Source organism: Dinoponera quadriceps, unplaced genomic scaffold, assembly GCF_001313825.1.
Source record: "Dinoponera quadriceps isolate SergipeBrazil2010 unplaced genomic scaffold, ASM131382v1 scaffold475, whole genome shotgun sequence".
Classification (NCBI taxonomy): domain Eukaryota; kingdom Metazoa; phylum Arthropoda; class Insecta; order Hymenoptera; family Formicidae; genus Dinoponera; species Dinoponera quadriceps.
Window position 1 is genome coordinate 818,521 of NW_014554738.1, and position 26,919 is coordinate 845,439.

At 45.6% G+C, this 26,919-nt stretch overlaps 1 protein-coding gene across 1 annotated transcript in view; it reads right to left on the bottom strand.

Annotated features, from left to right (window-relative positions):
* The window catches only part of LOC106741165 (mucin-12), an 84,925-nt gene that overhangs the window by 29,310 nt on the left and 28,696 nt on the right, over positions 1 to 26,919 (bottom strand). Inside the window, 1 exon segment of the mRNA XM_014612877.1 lies at positions 1,383 to 1,439. Coding sequence (XP_014468363.1) covers positions 1,383 to 1,439 — 57 coding nt within the window.

Below are 26,919 nucleotides of genomic sequence, written 5' to 3' on the forward strand. Positions count from 1 at the left end.
GGGGGCGAAGTTAATGCGATCGATCGTTCGGGGGGAGGGGGGGGCGCATCGCGGGTCAGCCACGGTTTTTCGCGTCCGTCCGAGCGTCGTCGTTCAGCGTTCGCGCGAGCGAGTGTGCGACGCGTGCGTCGTCGTCCGTAATCGTCGTCGTCGTGGTGCGTTCGCGTCGGTCGACGAAGTCGCGCAAGTCGTATGTTGTTATTTTTTTGATTATTATATGTAGGTCGTCGGAGAGACGGAGTGGCGGACGGAGGCAGACGGCATCCAGTTGTTGAAGAAGAGTTGAAGGCGGGGAGGCAGACGGGAGCAGTAACAGAAACAGAAAAAAGAGATAGACGATCTTAATAGACGAGCCTTCTTCTTGCGTAGCCTAGGACATCCGCTGTAATGCTAGTCGCGGTATACCCCGCGTGATTAGCGTCATTACCATACTTCCTTACTTCCGCTCGTATTTGCTTTCTTCTTTCTCTTATTTCGGAGAGAAAAACAAAGTTCTTCACCCGGGCACAGAGAGTGAGAGGCATGCGTGCGTGAGGGAAGAGACAGAGAGAAAGAGAAAGAGAGAAAGAGAGAGAGAGAGAGAGAGTGAGAGACAGATTTTAGCCATTAGTTGCTTATGTACAATCCCTAGGTTCTGAAAATTCTCAGATCGCCGAACGGTTAGTGCGTATCTTGGAGGAAAATTAATATACGAAGATGAACTTATCGATCGTTCGGTAAAGATTTTAATAGTTTCAAGAGTAATAATTTTCTTAATTGAATATCTTTCATCGAAACTGTATTTAAGAGGATGCTACTTCTCTGAAAAATAGAAAGATGTATATTTTCCAAAATAAAAAGAGACATCTCTCAGATCCGAGCGGAAGCTTTCCGCGCGGCGCAAGCGAATTTTCACGTCCATGGGGAAGAACACGTCGCAATCGAGTCGCACGGCAGATCTCGAAGCCTCCGGACACCAGAGAAACGATTGATACATGTACATATAACACAGAGAGCGATCGATTCGAGAAGAAAGTGACTCCCGCTCGAGAAGAAATTATTTACACGGCCGCACTTCGCGTCAACACGCACGTGAATGTTTCAGACGCGAAATGTGAGGATACATTCGTGAGAAGAGATGTGAATCAGAGAGCGAAGACAAAGCGGAAAAGACTGTTCGGTGTCTCGCAGAACTGCACTCAAAATCCCCGAGGCGTCCGGGGGTAGAAGAGAGAACCGTCTCCGGGATCGGGACGATCAGAGCCATCCATCCGGATGAAAAGTCTTGAGTGCAGTTCTCGTTTTCGTGCGCGTATCAGTGTGACTCAGAGTGTGTCGCGAGTGTGTCGCGACTGTAGTACACAGCTTGTTAGACACACCACAGGACATTCGTAAGGACTTACCCTGCAGGTCCCTCTCTATCCTGGAGGCCCTAATGTTCTCGTTCGGCGCAGCTGCATCTGAAAAAGGAAAGAGAGAGGCATCCGTTTAACGTCCTGCGTATCTGCGATCGATCCCGTTTGACACGCTTTGACGATCCGTACGTGTCTGTAAAACGTCGTCGTCACGTGTGCGCGCAAGGTCGCCTCGATCACGTTCGACGTGGAGGAAACGGGTGGGTGGTGAAAGGGAATTATCGAAGGATGTTTATAACGGAAAGAGCTTCATTTGGTCATCGTCGCGGCTCTTCACGAAATAATTGCGATGCGTCATCCCCGTCGCAACGGTCGCGATTATCCGGTGCTTGCGAACGCGTTTCGCCGTTCGGCGTCGGGACGGCGATCACAATCGACGTTTCGAGCGAACTTAGCTTAATTGCACTTCCCGCTCGTGATTCACGAAGTGAAGCGAAGCGAAGTGAAGAAATGGCGCGAAAAAATGGCGCAGCGCTAGACACGCGCGTCCCGGAATGAAACTTGTATATGTGTGTGTGCGTGCGTGCGTGCGTGCGTGTGTGTGTGTGTGTGTGTGAAAGAATAGGTGAGCAAAGGACGCCAGACGACGTCGGCGACACCGAAGACGTCTCCGGAGGCCGCGACGTACAGTTATCTGACCGACTCCTCTCGTCTCGTCCGGAGAATACCCGCGCGTCGCGCGCACGTGAGAGAAAGAGCGCGCCTGTGTGTGTGTGTGTAACATTTGTGCTCGCACGCTCGCGCACACGTGACGATGCGTGCGCGGTGTGATGTATCGCGACGGACAATTTAAATATCAAATATTGCATCGAAACGCCCGACCACACGCATTTTCCAACCATTACCGGACTTTCTTTTCATGCTCTTAAATCTGTAGCTTTTCGTGAAAGCAATTGTTTATTCTACAGGGTGGCCGACGTAAAGTGTGACGAGCCAATAAGCCTAAAAGCATTTGTCGAGTCGGAAAATTGTTCGTGAGAAAGTTTCATGTATCCGACGGGCCTTCCTAACTACGTAAACGTAAAGTCGCCCCCGCTTCAAGGGGGCGAGGGGTAACTTCACAATTTCCGATGGAATCTCGATTTCTGGACGAAACGTAACAGTTTAGATTCTACAGGAAGAAACAGCTTACGAGAGGTGAGCAAGAAGAAGTAAGCAGCGATTCGGGAAGTCGCTCGCGTCTCTCCTCAAGTATCACTTCGCACTCCGAGCAACTCGACACGGTGAGGTCGCGCGTCTTCCACTTCGCCGGGGTTCGCCAGCGAATCGGCACGTTCGGAACGACTCGTCGTCCCTTGAATCGCGCGACGATCCTGAACTCTCGCGACCCGACCGTAACAGGTGACATCCGGTTACTCCGAGCGGACGGACGTTTCTCGGTACCGCGGCGATCGCTTCGAGGTCATCCTCGTCTCCGGACTTTGGGTCAGCTGGTCGCGTCGCCCTTCTTTCTCTGGCGTCTGGCCTGCGGCCAACCGGGCCGTTTCGCGGCCCCTCGAGCCGGTCACCGCGTTGCCCAACAATCGATAACGATCACGCGACCCGGCGCGACACACGTGACACCGGAGAGGAGTCGCGCGTTCGGTGTGTACGCTCCATTATTTCAATCGCATCTCGCCGACGCCGCGATTACGCCAATCGGTATCCGGCGCAAGTCGCGCACGTATATGCATTGACACACGACGCGACGCCTCGAATGCAGAACTGGTTTTCCCCCGGGAAAAGAAACGCGGGGGAAAATTGATTCGTGCCGCCGGCGCAAGGATAAAAACGTTGCGAACGAGCGTCTTGGGCAAGGGGGAGGAAGGAAAAAGGCTCCAGAAGCGAATATGAGATACCGTCGACGACGATGGCCATTTCGCGCCGCTTTCGAATTGCATAATTCTCACGCACGATCCCCTCTTCCGCGAGATATCGAGCTAAACGCAGTCCCAGGCAGCTTCAGCGCACGAGACGAGGGAGGCGTGTGCGGCCGCACCTGACGATCGACTTCCACGTACGCCGGCCGCATAATCGCGGTTGCACAGGCAAGGGCTACCTTGAGCTCGTTTTCCTTGCGCGCGCCACCGGAGAAATCCTCCGGGGGACTATACGCGTTTCATAAGAACAATTCATCCATTCAGGCCGCCCACCGACGGAGAGGTCTCTTTTTCTCCGTTTCACGAGGATGCAGCAGCACCCCGGCCCCGTTCGTTCGATGACAAGTGCTGTTGCGTCAAGGATGCATCGGCGATGATCGATCGATAGGGTCATCAGGCGCTGCCGCGCGTGATGAAAAGGGCGTCGCGAATCTGCAAGCGACCGCTCGATTAACTCGTCGAGCTCGTCTCCGCGTGGCGCGATGACTCCGGCGATAACAGCTCAATTTCAGCTTCGAACTTTTCCGTCTAGTGCTGGAAGTTCGGTATTGCAGGCAAAACGCATTCGCCGCGAGGTGCAACTTCGATAGCTTACTATTAAGAGCGCGAGTAGTTGAGGTTAGTTAATAGTGTTGTTGTTATATGGCATAGATGATTCGAACGATGCGTTCGCATCAGTCGACGAAGTGAGTGCGGTATACTTAAGATGATCGGCTCGTGATCCACAGATTTGGAATTTTGAGTTCGTCGATGCTTAAGAATGTTTTTTTTTTTCAAATATGATAACGTATAATAAAAGTGAGGAAGTGTGGTACGAGAATCTGGGGATACTTGACGCTCCCTTTTGATTTGGTTGAATATCTTGAAAGACGAAGGGAAGGTCAAAACGTTCCTACGCAAGTGTCATAGATCTTTTAATAATGCATCTGACTATATTGAGTTGAAAAGTAATAATAATTCGTAGAGTAATTTACGTTTTAATGAAACAATCAAAATGTACCAAGTATCCCTTAGGAGGCTCGATCCAGAAATGGGGAAGATTTGGGGGATCGCGTCACTCCTGTATTTTAACTAGCAAAAGATATTGAATAATCATGATCATCCTCTATTAAAGGCTCTCGTGCCAATTAAACAAGTTGCAAAATATAATTGACAGAAATAAAATAACAAGCTAACCTAAACTTTGGATGAATGATTGGTATAACACCACTCTCTCTTGTACTATCGTGCGATCCAGCTAATATGTTTCGCTGTGGCATCTAAATCCAAACGTAAATAAATAAATTTAACCGCGACAGTAAGAGAAAAACGACATTAGCCATTTCAGAGATTCGCAGCTCAGCTGCCACGACTACGTTTCAACTTCTATGGCTGATCCTTTCTCCGTGAGTGACGGCGGTTTTCCTTGAGCGAGTTGAATCTTCCGAGATAAGCCGAAGGTGCGGCGACTTTTCGCGAGATTGAACGCGGAGTTAAATCGAGTCGAGATTGGCCGGAGTTCCTGCTGGCTGCTGTGAAGTCCCCGAGGCTTACGTCAGCCGCGACAAAACGGCGTAGTCGTTATTACGTGCTTCCGGTGAAAGCTCCTTCCCTCGGATTAAAAAAAAACGGAGAAAAAGAGAACAATGCGTGCGCGCGCGGGCGCGTAAAAGGTAGGCAAACTCGGCGCGCGCAATTTGTCGAAATCTGATTCCGCGGCGCGCATCCGCGGCGAAATTAATTTCTCACGTTCGCGAGCGGCGGGCCGAGTTAACTAGCCGTGTAATGCCCCGTCGTCGGCGTCCGAGGGAGAGCCACTCGGGAATTCGTTGCATTCTCGCCGTTGAGTCGCGAAGCAGCCGAGAAGCGCGTGGATACGTGCGGTAAACCGAGAAATAATGATGATTACTCTCACTTGCTCAATGACTTCTCGCAACCGGCCCGCAATACCCGCGACGTTCTTCGCGTAGGCATCTCTCCGATCGTTTGCAGGCGGCCGTGCAAAGAAGAAGCGCACAGAGCCGTGCCTGTAATCTTTCACACGAAAAAGAAGCAACAATTCCGTTGACATAACTGAATTTTCCGTTGCCTGCTCTCTTAAATTGAACCGACAGAAGTATCATCGGTTCAATTGATTGAAGCAAGTGTTGTATAGTACTTGTGCGACTATAGTATTGTTAGTAATATGGCGCTGAGAACATTTAATCGCAGGAATACCGATGACATCCTTTGAGACTACAAATATCACTTTTTGAGATTTCCACATGATAAAATATATTGTAGACTTTACTTCGGCTCGAAGCTAATAAAAGGAATAAGGAACGAGGAATTAAATATTAGGAATTAGGAATAAGATATTAGGAAAACTATCGTTTAGAACACAGTAAAAGAAACAGAGAATAAGATATAGAAACGTTTTAAAAGAGGATCGCCACTTTGATTATTTTCTGATAAACCTCCGCCGTCATCGTGAACATTTTTATCATTTTCCTGACAATTATCGATCGATTCAAGGTGATTCTCATTTATATATTGATAGTCGTCGGAAATTCGGGAGGTTAACTTTCAAAGTCAACTACTAAGCCCTCAAGTTCCAAGGAATAGAATCGACAGTGTTCTTAATCCAAATTCTTCACTCCATTGTCGCAAATTTCCACAATGGTCCGCATGTCGAAATTTAATTCCCCGTTCCCTGCGTTTAATCCCCTCGTTTCCAATTCCCTCCGTTGCGTTCGAACCCTTACGGCGGCATCCTCCGACGGGATTCTCACCTGCGTCATCGTTCGCGCCTCCGAGCCGCGCGATCTCGCGCCATTGTATCGCGCGCTAATCGGGAACATATCGATTTTCCACGCTAAATTCGCGAACAACGAAACAACTCGCGCTGTGGGCGCGCGGAACGGGCTCGAGAGGGAGAGAAAGTGCTGGAACGTGGGAACCGGCAACAGCGGCCAACAACGAAACGTTGGTTACGGCCTCGCGCGGATATGAATTCCTCAAAATATCGCCGGAGCCGGCCAGTTTCGCACGCGTGCGTTCGAGCACGCTGAAAACGTTCCGTATGATCGGTATTCCATGTCCGCGCGTCCCTTCCGTCGTTTCTCGCTGGATTTCATCCGGGACGCCGCCGGGAAATCGGGGGGAGTCTCCCTTCTTCGGTCTCCCTCATTCGGCCGAGCGTCCTGCGTGCGTTTTCATATTACTCGTTCGAACGTACGCGATGCGTAACGTCGCGTTCACTCACCGTTCACGCGACAAGATCCGCGAGGGCGAGATCCGATCGGCCGGTTCGATTCGACCGGCCAACCGACCGTAAAATGACAAGTTGCTTCCGCAATATCCGACATCCTTCTTCCTTGACGGCTCGTGTACGGTGTCTCTTGACACGGCTAACTCGGGTCGCGCTCGCGCTACCGTGAAAGAAAGTCAATCGGCAGGTGAGGAGAGAGGTGCGTCGACGCGTTACACGATGCGAAAGTCGATCTCGAGGTCTCTCGGGAGGATTCTCGCTCCGTCCGCGGGGAAGGCTCGACGAACGAGCCTCCCGACGACGATATTTTTGCCCGGTGTTGTTGAACCTTGAATTCGACGATAGCAAAACAGTGTCGATTCCAATGACATCATTTGCTTCGATTATATGAGGATGTCTTAAATCTGCACTTTTGCTATAGTTTTAGCGACAAAACAGGTTTGCTTGGAATATTCACCGTGAATTTATAATGATAATCGAAATGTCGGAAGAATGTATAGCTTCGAGGCGGTATTATGGTTCGGACAAATGTTCTCGACCGCGATAATAGAGGTATCATTTCTCGTCGGAGTATCTTCGTTCCAGTCTTCATCCCGAGTTACCCGAAACTGAGAATTTTCTCTCAATGTGGTTCCACCTTTGCTTCTGTTTCTGCTTTTCTCACCTTCTTTTAGTCCGATAGCTTCGCTCGATAGCGAAGTGTGTCCAGTTAGTATTTAATTTAATTAATAACGGAGAAAATCAGATACGCAATCGTGATATCGGTCGCGCTGCCGGCCGATCGTCGCGGAAACGTGCGCCGGAGGCGAAGGCAAAAGGCAAGACAACGACGAAAATCGTTAACGGTATTGCTCGGCGCTTCGAGTCTGCCTCGGCAGAATCGACAGATCCTTTTTCATGTCCTCGAAACGATCCGATAACGTGCGCTGGTGCAACTTTAGCCGCCGGGACTGCATATCACTCGCCGCTCTATTTCTGTCATCTCTGTTAAATGAATTTCGTTCGCTCGGCGTTCGCGCGACGATTCTCACATCTATATCTAATCTGGCTTTTATTCGCCGCTTCTTGCGTTCGACGGCCTTCATTTCCACTCTTCGCACGTCTCTCTGGACCTCCCTCCGCGCGTCGGGATTCCACGCGCGGAGTGTGTTTCCTCGCGGCGATGTATAATGTTTGCATTTCATTCGGAGGAATAACCACCTTATCCCGTTTGTCCAGTGACATTTGCGCGGCAACCCCGTTAAAATTACACGGTTGCTAATTCGAACGGTAATTTCTGAAACTCGTCGGTGGCCGGCCGATAAACGGCGCACATACGCACGGACGGAGAGAACGACCCTGATCGCGCCCGTTGAAACACGTTTCGACCTTAGTAAATTATAGCATTAGCGTTTGATCGATCGCTTGCCATGCTCGGCTACCTACCTTCGCCTATCTCTCTGAAATTTATCCGACAGTTATCGAGTCAATTCATTGTGCGTTATCGATTGTTTTCACGCGGGGACACTCTCGCCCGTTCGGGGGAAAATCCGTTTACGCACAGAGTGGAAAAGAACGCGAGCTGCAATCGGTGTCGAAAGGAATCGAGCCGCATCGAACGCTAGATTAGAACGCACGGACGGTGCACGCGTGCTATCTTCGTACGCGTGCAACACACGCCCGCTGCCACGTGAGTCGGCCAGGCACGTGAACGACAGCGTGTCCGACGTGGCCGAGAGAGAATGGCCGGACAAACGGATATACGGTTCCTGCTGTTACAAGGACCACCTTTTACATCGCTGTATTAACCGATGGTTTGCGTCATGCCGGCACACGCGGGATATCGCCGGGAGATGATGTAGTCAATCGGCCGCCACTACCTCTCTCTCTCTCTCTCGACGCACCTTCGAGATTTCGCCGAGAGAGCAAGAATGGAGCCAGGCGAATCTTCAGAAAAGTTCCCCTCAATCAGAGATCACACGGTAGTTATCAAGCATCACGTAACATACAACAAATATATATAGTATCTATTCTTTTTGTCGGGTTTCTTCGCGTTTACCTCAACTAGAAAGATGCGGAAAAAATTGCAAAATAAAAGGTATTATATTTTTACGCGTAAAATGTTACACAATATTTATCAAACACCGCGTGAAAATGCCATTGTCATTTTTCGACGCTGGCATTTTCACGCGGTGTTTGATAAATATTGTGTAACATTTAACAGTTCGAGTATGCTTCACTGAGTCTTCGAAGCACTCGAAGACGCAAGGCGTTCGATACGATCCTATTTGAATTAACGACTCGAGTCGAGTCGAGATATTATTTCGCGAATGTGAAAGCGTTCCGCGATCGCGGCTTACACGACGAGAAACTTTCATCGAATGGGCACCGTCGACCTGTGTACAGGTACAACCGTTCATAGTGAGTCACAGAGAGTTTAGCATACACGGTTTCGCGTTTATTCATTGAACCTCTCAGCATAAATCGTGGATAACGGTCCGGTGTGAAATCCCGAAGCTTCTTCCTGAAACCCGTAGCGCAAGCGGTCAATCTCCGCGGCGTGTCGCCGCGCTCTCAAACGGAACCGTCTCGAGCGAGACCGAAAACGGCCCGACGACGACAATGACGAAACCGAATTAATTCGCGGGAAAGCCGACGCAGCCGAGATCCGTGTCTGGAATGAACACGCTAAGTGCTATAATTAGTCCGCCGCTCGGTAAATACAGCACGTACGACGCGAACCCGCCCCGGCGCCAAGAAGTGTCGCCTGTTCGAGGGTGAAAGTGCGGGAACGACGCGAAGTTTCGACCCCGCCAAGCACGAGACACGATAAAGGTTTTACTTCGCCGCTCGTATCGAAATTTCATCCGTCTTGATGTCTTGAATTCCCGTTTTTGTTGTTTTCAGCGAACAGGTTGTTGTGCATATTCTTACGCATGTAATAATAAAAATATTGAGAACATTTATAGCTTCAAGATAACACTAAAATTAAAACCACAAAATTAGAGGTTCGAGAGAACGGTTAACAAGTGAGGCATCGTCAAGATAGGTTTTTATTAGTCTACAGGTCATTTAAATAGATGTAAACTGTCACTAAATTTCCGTTTTTGTTTAGTCAATAAAATAGATTGTGAATACTCATATGAATGTAATAATCGAAATATAAAGAGTATAGTTTCAAGGTAACGCTAAAATTAAATCTAGTAGAATGAAAAGTTCAAGAAAGAAATTAATAAATATTATTATCGTCATGCATTCTTATTAGTCTATAAGCCACTTAAGTAAGCACAAACTTAATGCGTCAAAGAAGCGTCAAAATTCCGACTCGGGATATTTCAATGTAATTAATTCACTAAAAGAAACAATATTTTGAGGGAGAGGAAAATCTCACTAAAATTATCATCATTTTCGGCGCTAATCAATATCTTCATAATCTTCTAACAGCAAAATAGCAGCAACGATATGCATCTAAGGTTATTATCATTAATACTAGTAATATTTATTACAAAAATGGTTCCCTCGACTATAATTTCTCTTCACGACAAACTACACATTTACATCGGTTCTAACATTACAAGCCGAGGGAAGATAGAACGGATCTTTAAGAGCCTGATCGCAGCTTTTGTAAATATTATATCACAGCGATGTAATATTTTAATTCTTGTGGGAGGATATCAATGTTAATTTCTTTACAGTTAATTGTAGTCACAAATACTAGACGCTTTTTTTCTCAGCGCGCGATGCGCGCGGGATGAAATATAAGGCTCATATTACCGTAATGTTTATTATTACCACGATATCGCGTGAGTTAACGATGACCCGATGAGGTAATCGATCGAGCGCGCGTCGTGGGCGGTAATTGGTCCGATAATAATTAATATCATGGTGTATTATGTGCGCTCTCGCGTTATTAGCGTGAGGTTCCTCTTATCGCGGTTGGTAAATTAATCATTAACGCCGGCGGAGCCTTCTGCCTCTCTACGTGACCCAAATATCGGAAATTCACTTTCTAATTCTCCGGGAGAGGATTCCGCCATTGGCGGGTCGATGCCGGGAAAGAGGCAGAGAGAGAGAGAGAGAGAGAGAAAGAGAGAGAGCAGGAGAGATAGAAAGAAGAACGTGCGTACACGTGGACGGTGGAGAATTATTAATGAGCCGCCTCCTCGTCCGGCCATCGGCCGATCTTCGGCCACCGGAGATCGCACCTGATATTGGTCATTGTTTTCAAAAGATAACAGGTGTACTCGATGTTTCTGTAGCAGTGAAAATCGTGGACGCGCAACAGCTCCTACGGAGTACCGGTCAAGGCCGACACCGGTCCATTCATTCACGATGAAACGAGGAGGCACATGTATGGAGCACATTTGAACTTATTTATAATAAAATAATAAAAATACTCTTTATATATCAACGGAAAAGTATCCTTTGCCCGGATAGACAAAGGGAAAAAATATCTAAAAAATAAAACCCTTTTTACTCGGTGGATACTATAACACATTTATTATATCTCCAAATTTTTTTTATTTAAATAGAATGAATAATCGGTTTCACATGAAAGATACAGATTTAAGAAAATGCACACTTTCTTATTTCTTTATTTGAAAAAAATCTTTCAAAATTTCTGAACAATATATTATGTAGAATATAATACGAAAATCGCAGAGTGTAACTTTTAGTAAATTTGCTGCTATATAATGAAAAATTTACATTATTATATAATGTAAATTTAACGATTCATTCAATATAGCATATTTGCTTCATAAATGTAATTAACAAGATCGTAAAATTTTTATCGTAGATTGTCTCACGTCGTGATTATCATGATTCTATTTGAATGGTCACATACGCGGGAAAAGAAATGAATGGAATATGTATATGTAACAAATAATAGTAAATACATGGGACGGTGAAATATTGAAGTAAACATCGTTCATACACACATTGATGTTTTCCTCGCATTCGCAAATTTATAGTTCAATCTAAACGGTTTCACATTCTTTCCATATTGTGACAGAAGCGAACGCCGCTGCAACGATCCGGAAATAATCGATAGTATAAGTGGAGTCAACAATAATGGCAGCAAGTCGTTTTCTATTTAACTGACTCCGTAATAAGTATTTGCGCTGAATTAAGAGTCCGGGATACAGACCGAAGGCGCCGCAGGCTTTAGACGGGTACGTTGTAATTTTCGACTCCGGCTAGCCACCATCGGTTCTAACTCTTAGAAATTACGGTATTATGGGTATTACATCATTACGGGAAACTGTAAAGCTGATGCGTATGTATATATATGCAAGTAGAACAAAGTTTTACAGTGCGCTCATAACCAACTAAGCGACACCGACATCTTCCGACATCGAATATTACGAGTTTCGTGTGCTCTTTGGAAAAACAATTCAGAAACAATATAAGATCTGATTACGAATACCGGTCCAAGATCGACGAATTCAATCGGAATTTCGCGCGCTCGTTTCCCAATTCCTCGGCCGCGGGTCTAACCGGGATTTTCGGGAAAATCAGGCGAATACAGCACAACCACCGCGCGCAAAACCACACACACACGCAACTATTTCCCCCCTTCGATACGCACAATCGTCTCATTGTTTCATTGTGTCCCTCGCCCGGAGGGGGGGGGGAGGGTTCTTATTCCAAGCGGATATAGCGTGCAAGCGAAGAGAGTCCTGTTTCCGTCGTCGGCGCTCTTCGCCGGCGCCTCTCCGTGTGCTGGATACGTAACGTACCGTGAACTAATTTTTCACAAGGCGACGAACGACGGCTCAGTGGAAGAGGATACAACTCGAAGGAGACGCGTCGTATACACACAACGTACGTGGCAGAAAACGAAAGAGGAGCCGGAGAAATGCGCGAGCGAGATGCTCCCGGGCGATATTCACGCTCTATCGCACCACCGGCCAACTTTGAAATAACTCGCTGTTAAGTGATTCGTTAGTAATTCACCGTAGCACACTAACGAAGTACCGTACGGAAGACGGAGGAGAATGGAGAAGAGCCAGGAGGCCCCGAGTGGTGAATCGCTCGGAGGGTGGCGGAGGAGGGAGGGGAGAAGAAGGAATCCGGCTCATCGGCGGACGGGAATAGAGTGATTAATGACGTCGCGATATCGTACGCTTTTGCGTAAGATTATTATGTTTCTGCGGTTATACTATATTATATGGAGCCGCGGGATGATGATTGTGGAGTGTCTTGCATTAGTTTTCCCCTGCCATCATGGCGGCCGGTCCGTTATCAAGCGCGAGAGTTGATGAAGAATATTATACGTCGGCCACCGTATATGCAGATATTCTCGCGTCTCGCTCGCGGTACTTACGACAATATAGCCTGAATACATTATAACCGTGTATTACACGCATATAAAAGTCCTTTCTTCAGCGGCTAATGACATGCAAAAGCGAATTTTATGTGGATCGCTCTGTTCGACGCGTTCTCACAAACTACACGGTCTGATTCGCACGCTCCTACGACGCAACGCGGAGTCTGAATCTAAGCGAGTACCATTTTTACAGCTGATTTTATGTCATTTCTCTGTCAACTAACGATTCCGACTCGAACCGGAAGACCGACGTCGGCGCCGACGGAAAGGACGGGCGGACGAAAGCTCCGGGATGTTTCCTCCCCCGCCGAGACTCGCTGAGAAGCGAATCTTTCCGTGTATTGAATTTTAATGTTCCTCATTTGTTATTTGACAAATGACACCGCACAGACCCGAGTCGGAAATACTATTAAAATTCAAACTGTAATATCAAAGATTGAAGAGAAAAATTGACAAGTGTAGTATCGTTAAAGTAGGTTTTCACTGGCCCACAGGCTCGCTAAGTAGACGCAAATGATTTTTAAGGGCTCGTAGCATCAAATCTTGACTCGGGAATTTGGTGTGAAATTGTTCTTACTCGGTCTGAGTACCCGATATCACGCATTCCGTAGAAATGTTTTAATTTTTTTATAAATTTTAGAAACATTTCCTTTTGTGTACTTTTGCTCGTACGGGGAACGAGTGAACCTTGGCGTATTTTAATCACCTGTTTTCTCAGAAAGTGTAATTTCATACGAACTTCTTCCCTCGCGCTGAGACTCGGCTAGACGCGATTCATTTCCCCGAGTGATTGACGCGCCGATGTCGCACAGCGGCTTACAAATTTATTCGCGTCGCGACCGCTCTCTTCACTCGAGACAATTAGCAGCCGCCGTATCGGCCGCCGACAAGCGTGTAAACACGCCTTGTAATGACGTGTTCGCTTAACTTCGCCGTTTCTTCCGCCTACTTTCCACCGAGGGGGAAAGAGAGACCGAGTCTCGCGCGAGGAGGGAACTCGCTCGACGAAACGCGGAAGAATGCGGAATCGTTAGGTCATACGCGGACGCGCGCTTTGTCTCACGCGAGTCGAAATGGCAGGAGTCACGGCCGTCGACGGCTCGTAAACAAACTCGCAAGTTTGACTTCGAGCGAAGATTCTCGACGAAAAGTGACGAGTAGTTAAAGAGACACCCATTCTGGTACTTCGAGAAATGTACGATATCCCAGCCGAATGCGGGAAAGCTCGGTCAATTCGTAGCCGCCTGTGCAATGAAAAAGGATACCGGCTATCTTCGGCAGGATGTGTACAGCTAATGAGATGTATCGAGAACAAATTCCAATCTGCATGCGGGGAACCAGTTTATCTCGAAAGTTTCGCGTATCGAGACCAAACAGCGCGTTTGATTAACACCGGTCGCCGTTTTCCTGCATGACAAAAGAGAGAGAGAAAGAGATAGATAGAGAGAGAGAGAGAGAGAGAGAGACTATAATGCGCATACAACGCTCGCCTATCGCGATCATTCTTTCTCTCAAATCATTACGTTCCCGTTTCTTTTTTCGCGAAAATTCCGGAACGAATAGCATCTGACTCGAGATTGAGACGAAAGGTTGCAAAAACGAACGGACGGAAGCTCGCGAATGAACGATCCGTCCGGAGCAGCGAATTGCGAGAGCAGAACGGAAACGGAGAACGTGAAGCAGCTTATTGGTCACACTCGGTGTGCACAAGTACCAAGCGCTTGCGTGATGCCGGCTCGTAAAAATTGATAGTCGCGATATCCTTGCTTAAACAAGGTGTATGAGATGTTAATTATGATTACGCGCGTTATATAAAAAAATATATATATATATAATATCAGAGGGGGTAACGAAACGAAAGGTCGCTGCAATTCGCGGAGATAATTTCCCAATTTTTTTACTTTTTTTACCTTTGAACTCGCAATTTACACTTTGTTGCCGGGCTATTAAAGTCACACGGTTCGCTCGCTCAGGAATTACTCGCGAAGGTTGCGAGACTTCGAGTTTCTATCAACGATATTCACTATCGCACAGGTGCATGTAATAAAACGCAGGGAAAAATCGATGAAAACAAATTTATCGTATCTAAAGAAAGGCATATGAACATTATACAAGCCATAGTCGTGAATTTTATGCCACAAACGGTCATACTTACCGCCGGTTTCTTCGGTGTTACGGGCTTAAAGAAGAGAACTTGTTTCAAAATTATTTAATATTCGGTTAGCTTGATATTCCACCTGCATGCAACTCTTCCTTGGTTTCAATCAGCGATATAATAGTTATGTAACTCATTCGACGGCGAACAGAGAGTATGTACGATAAGCGAGTATTGAATAATTAATATACACGAGTATACCAGAGTTGAGTAAGTTAATTTTTATTTTTACTTTTAATTTAGTCGATCCTTAAAATATTTAATCGCCGGCATCACCTTAACACACATTTCTTCGATTGGATCATATTTACGCGAGTAGACGGGGTTAGTGTCGGTGTTGGTTCAGTCATCACGAGTGAGTGTCAGAAGGTGCGACAACAGAGCAGTCGGGAGGAGCTGGATCAGGACGCAGGACACCGGGATAAGGATAACGGTATATATTTATATATATTTCCCGATGTGTGTCGTATCATTTATTATACTGGCTATTTCCGATTTTAAAGGTCGTTAAACGAATTTGAGGATAAAAAAATATCAAGCCGAAATTCGTAGCAGCTCATTATTATTTGACAGATAATTACAGCTTCATGAATTCTTAATTATTCGTCAATCTACATTTATCTCTGTTTATATCACACAACAAGAAATATTTATAACAGCAGAACAACTTAATAATGATCCGTATGAATCTGTAATTAATTATGTTCTCAATCAAAGCTCGTAAATAATTCACAACTGTGAATACCAGCCTTGGAATTTAGTTCAAGTTTTGTAAGTGCTGGTTTCTGTGTCTAACAATGCTTCTTGGATCCCGCGTCTCATTCTATTGATATCCGTCGACATCCTTTTTCACTTATATTTATTATTGTTATTGTATATCGAATCCAAATTTAAATCTCTATTGAAACGTAACATTATTAAGTACTCTGCTATCTTTGCTCTTATAGTTTTTTCCTAATCACCCTTCTTGAGCTGAATTGCAAATCCCATCAAGACGTCTAACGCCAGAGAAAAAAGAAAAATTATAAAAATAATTATTTACTAGCTTTTTTAAACCATTCACTCATTAATATTTATTAAATTATTTAATATTTATTTATCTTTCATATATTTTATTTATAGCTGTGTGAGTTATAAATAAATATATAATATATTGCTGACTGAAATTAGGAATATTATAACACACAAAAGATAAAATAAAAGATATTAAAAATATAAATATTAAAAGCAGAAAAAAGTTAGATAATTGATCGTTAAATAATTCCTGAACGAGTGCTTCGAATTTCGTGGAAGAAACGGTAGCAACTTTTTGCAACATCCAGGTAGGACAATAATTTATATAATGTTATATCTCGAGATTCTTCATTAGTTCCTCAAGTTTGATGAAACTTGCGCGAAGCCAATGTGTAAAATCAACTCATGTCCCGACGAGAAAAGTTACCACGCGGAGATTTAATCTTTCGATAGTGCTTGTGGTTATATAAATTAAAGATTAACGGTGCGTGGAATTACGTGGTATGGTGTGTGTATGTGTGTATTTAGCTAATTAAAAATCGCTATGCAAGGTATCAATCTTAGAATACACCCGACAAACGCACAGGTTCTAGATAACGGCTCTCTATTTTTCCCACTCGTTTCTCCCATCCGCCGTGGATGATTCAATCTCCGTCGATATGATTTTTACGTCAGCGCCTTTTCGGTAGTAAGGTGATCTAATTGCGTCGTTAATGAGCCGTCGTCGCATGAATACTTTGGACGGCTTATTGGATGTGAAACTTGATGAGAGCCCGGCGGACCTGATTGTTGTTCTTTCACGAGCTTAACTTCCTCGATTCGCTGACCTAATTCGCAGGCCCACCGTGGCTGTTCCTCCGTCGTCGGTGATCCACCTGTGCCAGGATCGGATCTGAAAATGAGAGGAAGCGAAAGAGGGGAAGGAACGAGTTATCTTCCCATAAACTCTTGTCCTCTTGTCGGCGAAAGGCGCGAAATCCATCTGCTCTCGATCGCTCTCGAAAACGACACTTAGAATAATATTCATAGTCCGATCATACATATATATATATATATGTATGTTTCCGTGTATATATATATATATATATATATATACACGGAAAAAAATTAGTGTAAATTCAAGACTCAAATTCTCATATATATGTATAAGCAAGAATATATAATCTTAAATGGAGATAAAACTTGTTCATATATGAAGAAATTCTACATAGCTCCATCAAAAATATCATATTAGTGTTATTCAAGAATAATTTTCCTGAATTGAAAGGAAAGAAAATTAGATAGAAAGAACGACATTTTCAAACTGAAAATTGTCTTTGTGCGAAGATATCGTTCTTTCTATCCAATATTTTTCCACTGAATTCGTAAAAATTATTCTTGAATAACAAGAATATGATATTTTTAGTGAAATTACATAGAATTTTCTTACGCAAGCGATTTTTATTTTCATGTAAGATCATTCTTGCTCACGCTGTTAACCATATGTCGCATAGTATGTACTTCCAAATTCGAGGTAATAATTTCTATATGGAAACGACAGTTCGAGTTACTCGCTGATGGCAGATACAAGTATATTAGCACGAAATACGGGATATACGAAATGAAAAAAACTGAACTCGCGGTATTTTTGTTCAGAAGATACAAAATCTCCCGTGTGTACCTTGCATACATAGATACCCCGGCATATATAAGAAACAAGCTCATAACGAATATCATACTAAAAAACATTACTAGCGTATTCATTAATTAATTATTTAATAATACATTTTAAATTGGATTAAAATATCACAAGTTGTACATCCGGCCTGCAATATGTTTAATTCATCTTGAAATGCTCGTGAGGCCCTATTTTATCGGGTACGTTGCATCTTAAGGTGAAATTGAAGCAACGTGGAATATAAGATCCGATTGAGATTATCGGCGTCTCAGAATAACGATCGTCTTTCTTTTCTGGGATCGGTCGGGTCGTAACACCGAGGTTCGGCCCTGCGCGCAAGGCCCATGCGCGTTCACCGAGCGCATCCGACAACGACGGGCCTCGATGTGTGCCAAATGTTCTCCACCGAATTTCCGATAGCCTCGGGCCTATAACGGATCGACATACTAACTGCGTATTCGGCTTCCTCCTCGCGCCAGTAATCTTCTCATGCAAATATTTGCACCTCGCCCGCTCATATCGCGGCTCGCCCGATCGGCCGCTTGTATGTTTGTTCTTTCTCGCGCGGTATTTGTCAATCGCGCGGAGCGGATTCCTCGGCGCTAGAGCTTTCGGCACACGAATCACCGTAAAATTCGAGACGTAAACTCAAGAACCAATCAGGATATTGCTTTAGATTTATGTATTCTAGAAGATCGAGAAAACTGACGGTAAATCTGATCGTGAGGAAAAATAACTAGGCAGAAGTAACATTCGACTAAGTTGCAATCCTAGTTCGTCGCTTCCATCTTCTTCTAGAATGGACAAACCGTAGGCAATATCGCGATTGATTCTTCAGTTTGAGATAGTTGGTGGTACATCTAGGCTTACAGTAACAAAAATTCGTGTGTGAAAGTCCTTACGCGAACGCTTGGTAAATTCCGCAAATCCGTAAAATTCCGACGAGCATGAGAGAGAGAGAGAGAGAGGATCAATCAAAGTATCACGTAAAGATCCGGCGGTCTGTCTAACGTGGCGGTGTACGTGAATGAGACCCGATTTCCGAGGCAGCTTTCTCTGCCGCGTGCAGGATACAGGCGGGACGACGCGGAATCGAAAGCAAAATCGTTCGATCGAGATGAGGACGATTTCTCGGACGGCGGGGACGACGGCGCGTAATTAGCACCTGTGCTCCGCCGAGAGATCGGTGTTTAAATTCCGCGATGAAAAGGAGTCAGGCCGCGGCCACAGACTCGCACAAAGAACGCTTCGCGCGGCGAGTGCTCGTTTGAATGAAGGCCCACACATTCGCCTAATCCGGTATTCAGCCTTGATGATTCCTCTTCCCCTCTCTGGATTATAAACAAGGCGAACGGATTTCTCTCCTCCCGGTTCTCTTTCCCGAGGAGACGAAGGTGATCGTCATTAAACCCGTGTGGAAATCACCGCTCGCTCTCCGCGCGTGAATTTCGCTGTCGACCGCTGTTACTCGCGCATGGTGAACGTTTTCTCACCCGGCGATCTCCGCTCGCGATCGGAGCGAGCTGAATCTCGCGGAAAATTCCGTCCCGCCGATTCGATCCGCCCTTTTCTCGCCGCGAGCTACGAGATGTATCCGCGCGTACGGACTTTTCCACGATCGCCACGGCGCGGCTCTATGGGAAAGGAACGGGCGTCAACGTGACTTTCATTTACGTACCGTTCCCAAGAAGAAACTCTTGCCTTCTTCGGACGGAGCGGCGACGCAATCGAGATGTATTTTCTCGAGAACGCGATGCGTCCAGCGCCGATGGAAAACGAAAAGCCGAGCCACACGCATGTACGTACGCTCGTCCTCCCCTCCCCCCTCGCCACTCGCCGAGAATGTGAGAAGCGAGATAAGTATTTTTCATGTGGCACGCCGGTGCCATTGAAACCGGCCCGATGGCAAGTTCGTTACTCGCGCGAATACATACGGTGTAACCCGGCGATCGGCTGGAACGTAGAAAGGCGCGGTATTTGTGTTAGTAGGTCGTCCATGGACCAAGCCCATAGAGAGAAGTTCTCCGACTTCTAACAGCAGGATCTCGCGAACGGCGACGCGAACGCGTCCGTCGCGATCCGGCGAGCCGATCGCCGGCGATAAATCCCCCCTGGACGGAGATTTCTCGCCGATCCTATTCTTTCGATCCTCGGGACCGGAAGCGCCACCTTTCAAAGTAGAGATCGAGAGCACGAAGGGGAAACGTGCGCGGAACGGAAGTAACAAGCGGCTCCGGTCCAGGCTTCAGTGGCTCTTCCTTTTTAATCGCGAAGCGTGCCGTAGCCGCACGATTCACCACGGTCGCTGCTGCCTAATTAATTTCAATCAACGTGACGTTGTTACGTCGACGTAAATACCAGAGTCCGTGGAAAGAGTCCGACGAAACGGTTCCGCCAATGAAATGTTATCTGCCGTGTCGCGCGGAATATACGTGTTCGTTTGACTTCATTTTATATTGTTTTGAGTAAAAACTTATCTTTCTGCTGCATTCTACGGTTAAATAATTTTTTTTTTATTGAATAATTTTTTTTCACGAAAGACTGTTAATTTTGTAGAATATTATAATATGTGTTAATGTGAAATAATGTTATATTTACTGGAATTATTTGTCTGCGGTTATAATTATTCCGTAATTTTTTGCTACTTCTCCTCTTTAAATTCGCCCTATTTTGGTAGTATTTTTAGTTGGTTTTGCCATTTAATTATAAAACTTGACTCTACCAATAGGCGTGACAATACAGATACAGCGGTCTGACTCTTTATTTCTAGAGATTCTAATAAACTTGAGGCGCACGGACGCCTCGCGAGGAGCGCGAAGATACGATGATGAGCCAAGTGCTTCGTTCCTAGCGATGGCATTGATAAGGATGATGTAGCACGGAACCTCCGCCGGAGACTTCCGCGCGTGTTCCTCGCGATGCGCGCGGAACTTGAGCGTGACTTCGGTCCGCAACGTGTTCCTGGCGGAAAAGCGAGGAGTCCGTAATACCACGAGATCCCGGAAATACCGGCGCCCGCCGACGATGATTTTCCGTTGCATCGTTCGCGGCGTTGTCCGAGGGAAATTGCTACTTTCACGGCTCGCTTTTGCGCTCGTGCCGCGCGAAGGAGGAAGCTCACGGACGCGAGTTTTCGACGCATTGTACATGGTGAGGATTTGCGGTGAGAAATGAAAATTCCGGCTGGAAACATCGCGAGGTGGGTGGGTTTCTTTTTTTTTTTCAAACAAATCTCAATATGTAACTAGATGGCGACCGGATAAACGTTCAATGACGAGAAACGATGTTTATCACAGTGATCGAGAACATTCGTTTGAACATTTAACTGCATCGGAGTTGTAAAAATTACATTTTCCTTAATTTAATAAATGAGATTTTGAACAAACGTCAGAAACGTGGGGAAAACAATTCCGTTGGTGTAACTGAATTTTTCTTTACCTGGAAACTCGGTTGTACAGAAAGAAATTACTATCAATTCAAGACTCACGTATAAGCAAGAATATGTAATCTTAGATGAAGATAAAACTTGCTCTTGTATGAAGAAATTCTAGAGAGGACAATATTATAACCCTTGTAAGGTAGTAGTAGGTAATTTTTTTCATGTCGGAGTTTTATCTTTGTATAAGATTATGAAGATATAGATACGTATTCTCTCTGATATATGAGAATATAAATCTTGAATTTTGATACTAATATTTTTTTTCGTATAGAAACGGAAAAATTCTTGTGAAAGGTATCGAGTCAATTGCTCTCAGCTGATTTCAATCGAGTTTCAATGCGGCTGAATATTCACACGAATGTTCTTAGTCACGGTAATAGAGATATCATTCCCTGTCACCGAGTTTTTATCCGACTTCTATTCAGTTGCAGAAACCGAGTTTATTTTCCGTGAGTCAATAATATTAATCAAACCGCCTCCAATTGAATTCGTTGGATTGAATTGTTAATCAAGCGATTTTCAACGGAATTATCTCACATAATCGTCAAAATAAACACGATAATTAATGAAAAATACAGTTAATTATTGGACTTACTCGCAATCCTTAAACTGCATTAAATCTCGGCCGGAGATAATTGAGAACAATTGACCAAGCACGGATCTCTTATAGGAATCTTTCTGTTCCTGCAACCGAGTCGGGTTTCCGTTTGCTTCCTGCTTCTTTCCAGACAACGGAAAAAATTCAGTTACTCTAACGGAGTTATTTTTTCCGCGTACTTTCTACTCGATTGATTCACAAGATATCCTGACGGAAACCTGTCCGATAATCGGCTCGATCGACAATCGTCGGGATAAGTTTCGAAACCGAGTCTTTAATTAGAAATCGGTCGCCGTGGCCGAGCCCCGCGTTCGATTTCATTATCATAACACGCCGCGGTTGTGCACACAGTCCGGATCTCGTGAGCCGCGAGCACTGCCGCGTCCTACCTCAAGTGAAAACGCTTTCTATCTGGAATCATTTAAATTCCACGACTCTCGGGGATTCACCACAAGCGCGATGTCCGTCCTCTCGTCGTGGCGGGACTTTTTTATGTACACAGCCGTCGCCGCCGCCGCCGCGTCGTCGAGGCTGTAGTTATTGCCGAAGCTGTAGAAGAAATTCATGGCATACATACCCACATCGCTCTCTCTCTCTCTCTCTCTCTCTCTCGCTCGCTCGCTGTTGAGTATGTATTTTTAATTAGCTCGCGCACATTTACCGTTAACCCACCGAACAAACCGATGAATGGATCTCCCGATTCGCCGGTAAAAATTAATTTATGCGGGAAAGAAAGAAAGAAAAAGAGAGAAAGAGAGAGAGAGATATCTCACTCTCTCGAGGTAGACGTCAACGACGCGTGCGACTGGTGGGACGCCTTTTCGCGGAAATATATAATTACGGTCATTTATGCTGGCATTCTACCTTGGTGAATTTTCGCGTGGGAGGCAGGCGGGTTGCAAAGTAGTACGGTGGGTATTCCACCGTGCTCGCCTGGTTTCTCTTCTATGTACACACACACACACATACACACACACCGCCAAAGGTCGTCATTTCTCACGGCAGCGGAGATCGATCTTCGTGGCGGTGCACGTGCTAGGATAGCGCACCGCAATCATTAACAGAATAAAATGTCAGTCGTGAGCGATCGGGACGGTTTCATCTGCGGAGCACCGGCGCACGCTCCGGAGATCCCGTTCGTTTTACAAACCAGATCGCGCACGCACGCACGAATCCGATGTTACGGGATAATATTTATCGCGCGTCGAAGGTTGATTTATCGCGGACGTACGTGTGTACGCACGTACGAGAGAGCTGCGTGCGAGCGAAGGCGCGCATCCCTCGAGGGCGAGGAAAATACCCCGTTGGCACGTCGTAACGAAATATAGCTATCTCCGGATATTAGCGCACAAAAAGAGAGAGAGAGAGAGAGAGAAAGAGAGATGTTAATATTTATACAAATAACACGATAAAAATATTTATTTCTCAAATAGAAATTATATTTTTCTCACGTGGTTTTCGCTATTGACATTTTCGGAGAGACTGCGCGGAAAAATAACTTGACACGATATTACAAAACTGACGGTGTGTTAATTATTTTGGCAAAGAAACATAATTACACAAGTGTCTATTAGAGTTGAATTGGACGAAGTATCTTGATAACATTACCAAGATTTAAGCGACTTACTTTTACGATTGTGTAAATGATGTAGATATTCTTCTGTTGGTCACATAATGTAAATTGCAGCACAGGTGAAATATGTATATATTTTACTAAACCTTTGTCATGATGACGTGTTCAATTTTCAAGTTTCATTTTTTAACTGAAACTCAGGCCGAAATTTGGATGCTACTTTGATATTCTCAAGAATAGCCCGCATCTACTTAAATAGCCTACAAACTAATAAAAATCTAGTTTGACGATACTGATACTTGTTAACTTCTGTTTTTAACTTTTAATTCTGCAGATTTAGATCAATTTTAGTGCCACCTTGAGCAACCTATTCTGACGGTAAAACAGCGAAACGGAAATCTGAGACATTATCAGGGTCAAAATAGGAGTAAATTATATTATTAGAATTGAGATTGTGAAGCTATTTTGTCATCTTAATCCTACTGTTTATTGTACTTATTTTTCCTACTATATTATAGAATTAAATTAAAAATATAACTTAGGATCAAAATTTCGATGCGGAATGTCCTGCGTTAACATTGTTCGCTCCACCGTGCGTCAGTACGACGCCCCCTGAGAATAGCTCATTATCCTCGAGCGGCCGCGAGAAATTCCGATCGATGACGTCGCAGTTATTGGTCTTCGTTATTTGCTATAAGCAAAAGTTTCGCTGCTTTCACGCTCGCGTCGCGTCCCGCGGACTTTCTCAGCGGCTGAACTCTGTCTCGAAGCGTGGCGAGGCGCGCACTTGCACGCACACATCCCGGGTGTGAGATCCTCCTCGTCTGACAAAAAAAAAAAAGGACCGGACAGCCGGTGTCGCTCGGGCCGTTGTGTAAGTGGTAGATATTAGTTTCACCGGCAAGAACGCGCCGGAGCGTCTCGCTGCACGCGAGAGAACAGCGCCGATAATAATTATCGAGCATCGCCCGGCGAGGGCAATGTCTTCGTCTATGCGGCATGAAAGTGCAAATCTTCGCCTTGACGAGGCGATCGTCGCGGTAATATTGCGTGATTGATTGTATGTCCGGTCACGGGAGCGACGACGCCGCAGGAAATCCTCCCGACGGGGCAGAAATGATTAGAGAAGAAAGTGCGCGGCTTAACCGTCGATTAAACTAGCCGACAAAAGTGGCGACTTTTACTCCGACACACAAAGGAGGAACTTCCCAAACGCATGTCAGTTAGACTTTCTTTCGCTCTCCTCCCGCCCTTGCGTGTCCATACATCCTCGTTTTATCCGACTGTCGTGTAATTTCGCGCGACTTCCTTGCGAATCTCGTCGTGCGGCGCGCTGCAAAAGAGAACGCGATGCGGGGGGTTCACCACATTCGTCTATCTGGGAAATCCTCCCCACAGACCACGTGTATCGACGAATTCAATGAAGGTTCGTCAATTGAGCGGTTTTTAGTTGGACTCGTGGAAATCAACTATCACTTAAATGACCTTTAATTGAATTCGTTGAAATTAATCGTCGATTATTTGAATCACATTTGTTCGGGCGAATTATTAAATTGGAAAACATCGAATTGGTATTTCGACAACTTTGGTGTAGCTGAAAGCTGAAACGAATTGGTAACGGAGATATTATTTGCCGTCACAGTTCTCGTCTGATTCTTATTCAGCTGCACGAGCTGAAATTTTTCCCGTGTAAAAAGAAAAACGATCGCTGTCGTGTACATATGTGACGCTGGTCTCTCGTGGGACATCGGTGTCTCACACCGGTAGCGAATGCATAAGGAGTGTACAATTGTAAGAAGCGGGTGTACGAACACGAAAGAACCCCACAAATCCCGGAATATCCACAAATCGGGCGAAATGCGTATTTTGTATACGCATATTTAGCTCGCTGCCGGGCAAGCCGGAGTCCGGAGTAATAAAGTCGATTGGATCTCGCAGTCGAATGGATGATTACGATGCGCACAGACTCAAAGGATTCTGCGTGCTGAAACCCGCCTGCTTGTCTCGCCTACGAAATCGAGTTTGCAATAACACTCGCTTGAAATTCGCGACGAACATCCGAGCAAGAAACTCCCATTGGCGATTCAGCGGCGGTGAGCGGCTCTCTCGATGCCGGCGAAATATCAATGCGTCGGTGCGGCCGGTGAAGCCCGAATCCCTCCATGACCCCAAAAAGTCACGACATCTTCTACGATCTTCGGTATCTTCTTTCTTTCTTTTTCTCCCTCTCGCGAACACGTGCGCTCGCAACAATTGTTCGTATACATCGGCATTTGCATATACATCGACGCAGTGCTAGACCGAATATGGAATCGAAACCGCGTTGACAAATGTAGAAAGAGACAAGAAGATGTGTGGGTAATAACTGACTCATGCAGATAAGAGCTATGTGAGACGCTTAACAATTTGTAACACTTCTCTCGCATAATTAAAATTGTATAAATAAGACGGAAAAACATACTAAGTAATTATTTATCACGTTTGTAATAATTTCAATTTTGCGCGATGTTCACATATTTTACATGCAGCGTTTACAGATCACAGTACAGTAAGGATATTCCCGACTCGTGAGAGTACGGTGTTGTTCCCTTTTCCGATGGGCAATATTCAACCGATAAGAAAATAGAAAGAGGATATCCGTGCCCCGAAATATTTATTTCTCCCTTTCCAGATACGTAAATACGAAATATCAGAAAAATGCCGCCGTATGCTCAGTCCGATATTACATATCGATGATCGTACGTGTCGATTCGCCGCGATGCGATCGGCACTCGTCGCAATAAGCTCGATGTAAGGCTCGCTTTAACGCGAGAAAAAGAACGCTCAACGACGTAATGTAATAGCGTTTTGCATTGAACCTCGCGAGAGAATTAACTGGCCGCAACGTGAGCAGGAGCCGGAGGAAGAGAAGGAAGAGAGGGAGTTGTCGAAAATGAGTTGCGTGTAGGAGAAAGTGCGTGTCCAATTAACACCGTGCCTATATTTAATCCCGCTATTCCCCGGAGTCTCTGTTAACGTCATGCGCGATCGGCTGCGAAAACATGCCTGTCGCGGCAATTCTACGCGGGCCGTGCGCGAGCGGAGTGAATCAGAAAGACCGGCACGTTCACATTTTGCATCCGAGAGCGCCGATGGAAAATGTCAGTGGCAGGGGCGTAACAACGTGAGACGCATCCCCAAGGATCGTGCACTTGCACTTTCGAAATGCATGCCTGCGAGAACACGTAAACCCCCCTCTCTCTCTCTCTCTCTCTCTGTTTGTCTCTCTCTTCATCTCTTTCCTTCTGTCTCGCTGTCTTTCTCGCTACGGCACTCGAATGCCTCGCATAATCGCGCCACAATCGTCACAAATTACGACTCGTATTGTTATCTCTTCTCACTCTTTTAATTTAGGCGTTTCGCGCGCGACGCACCGATGGGAATCGGTACGCGTAGTTTCTCGCAGCCCCGTCGTTTATCCCGCGGAATTTCAAGGTGTACACGGAAAAAAAGAACTCGGTTCTCATGCAAATGAATGGGGAACTACATGACAACGCGGTGACGAGAAACGATATCTCTGTTACCGCGACTGCGAGCACATTCAGCGGCATTTAACACTTCGCGGTCCGCGGTGAAGTTGTCGTGCGCGACTCTGACTCAAGCAGGCTGAGCCTATGAATCATGCTTAGCCGCACTTTTTGAACTGCAAATA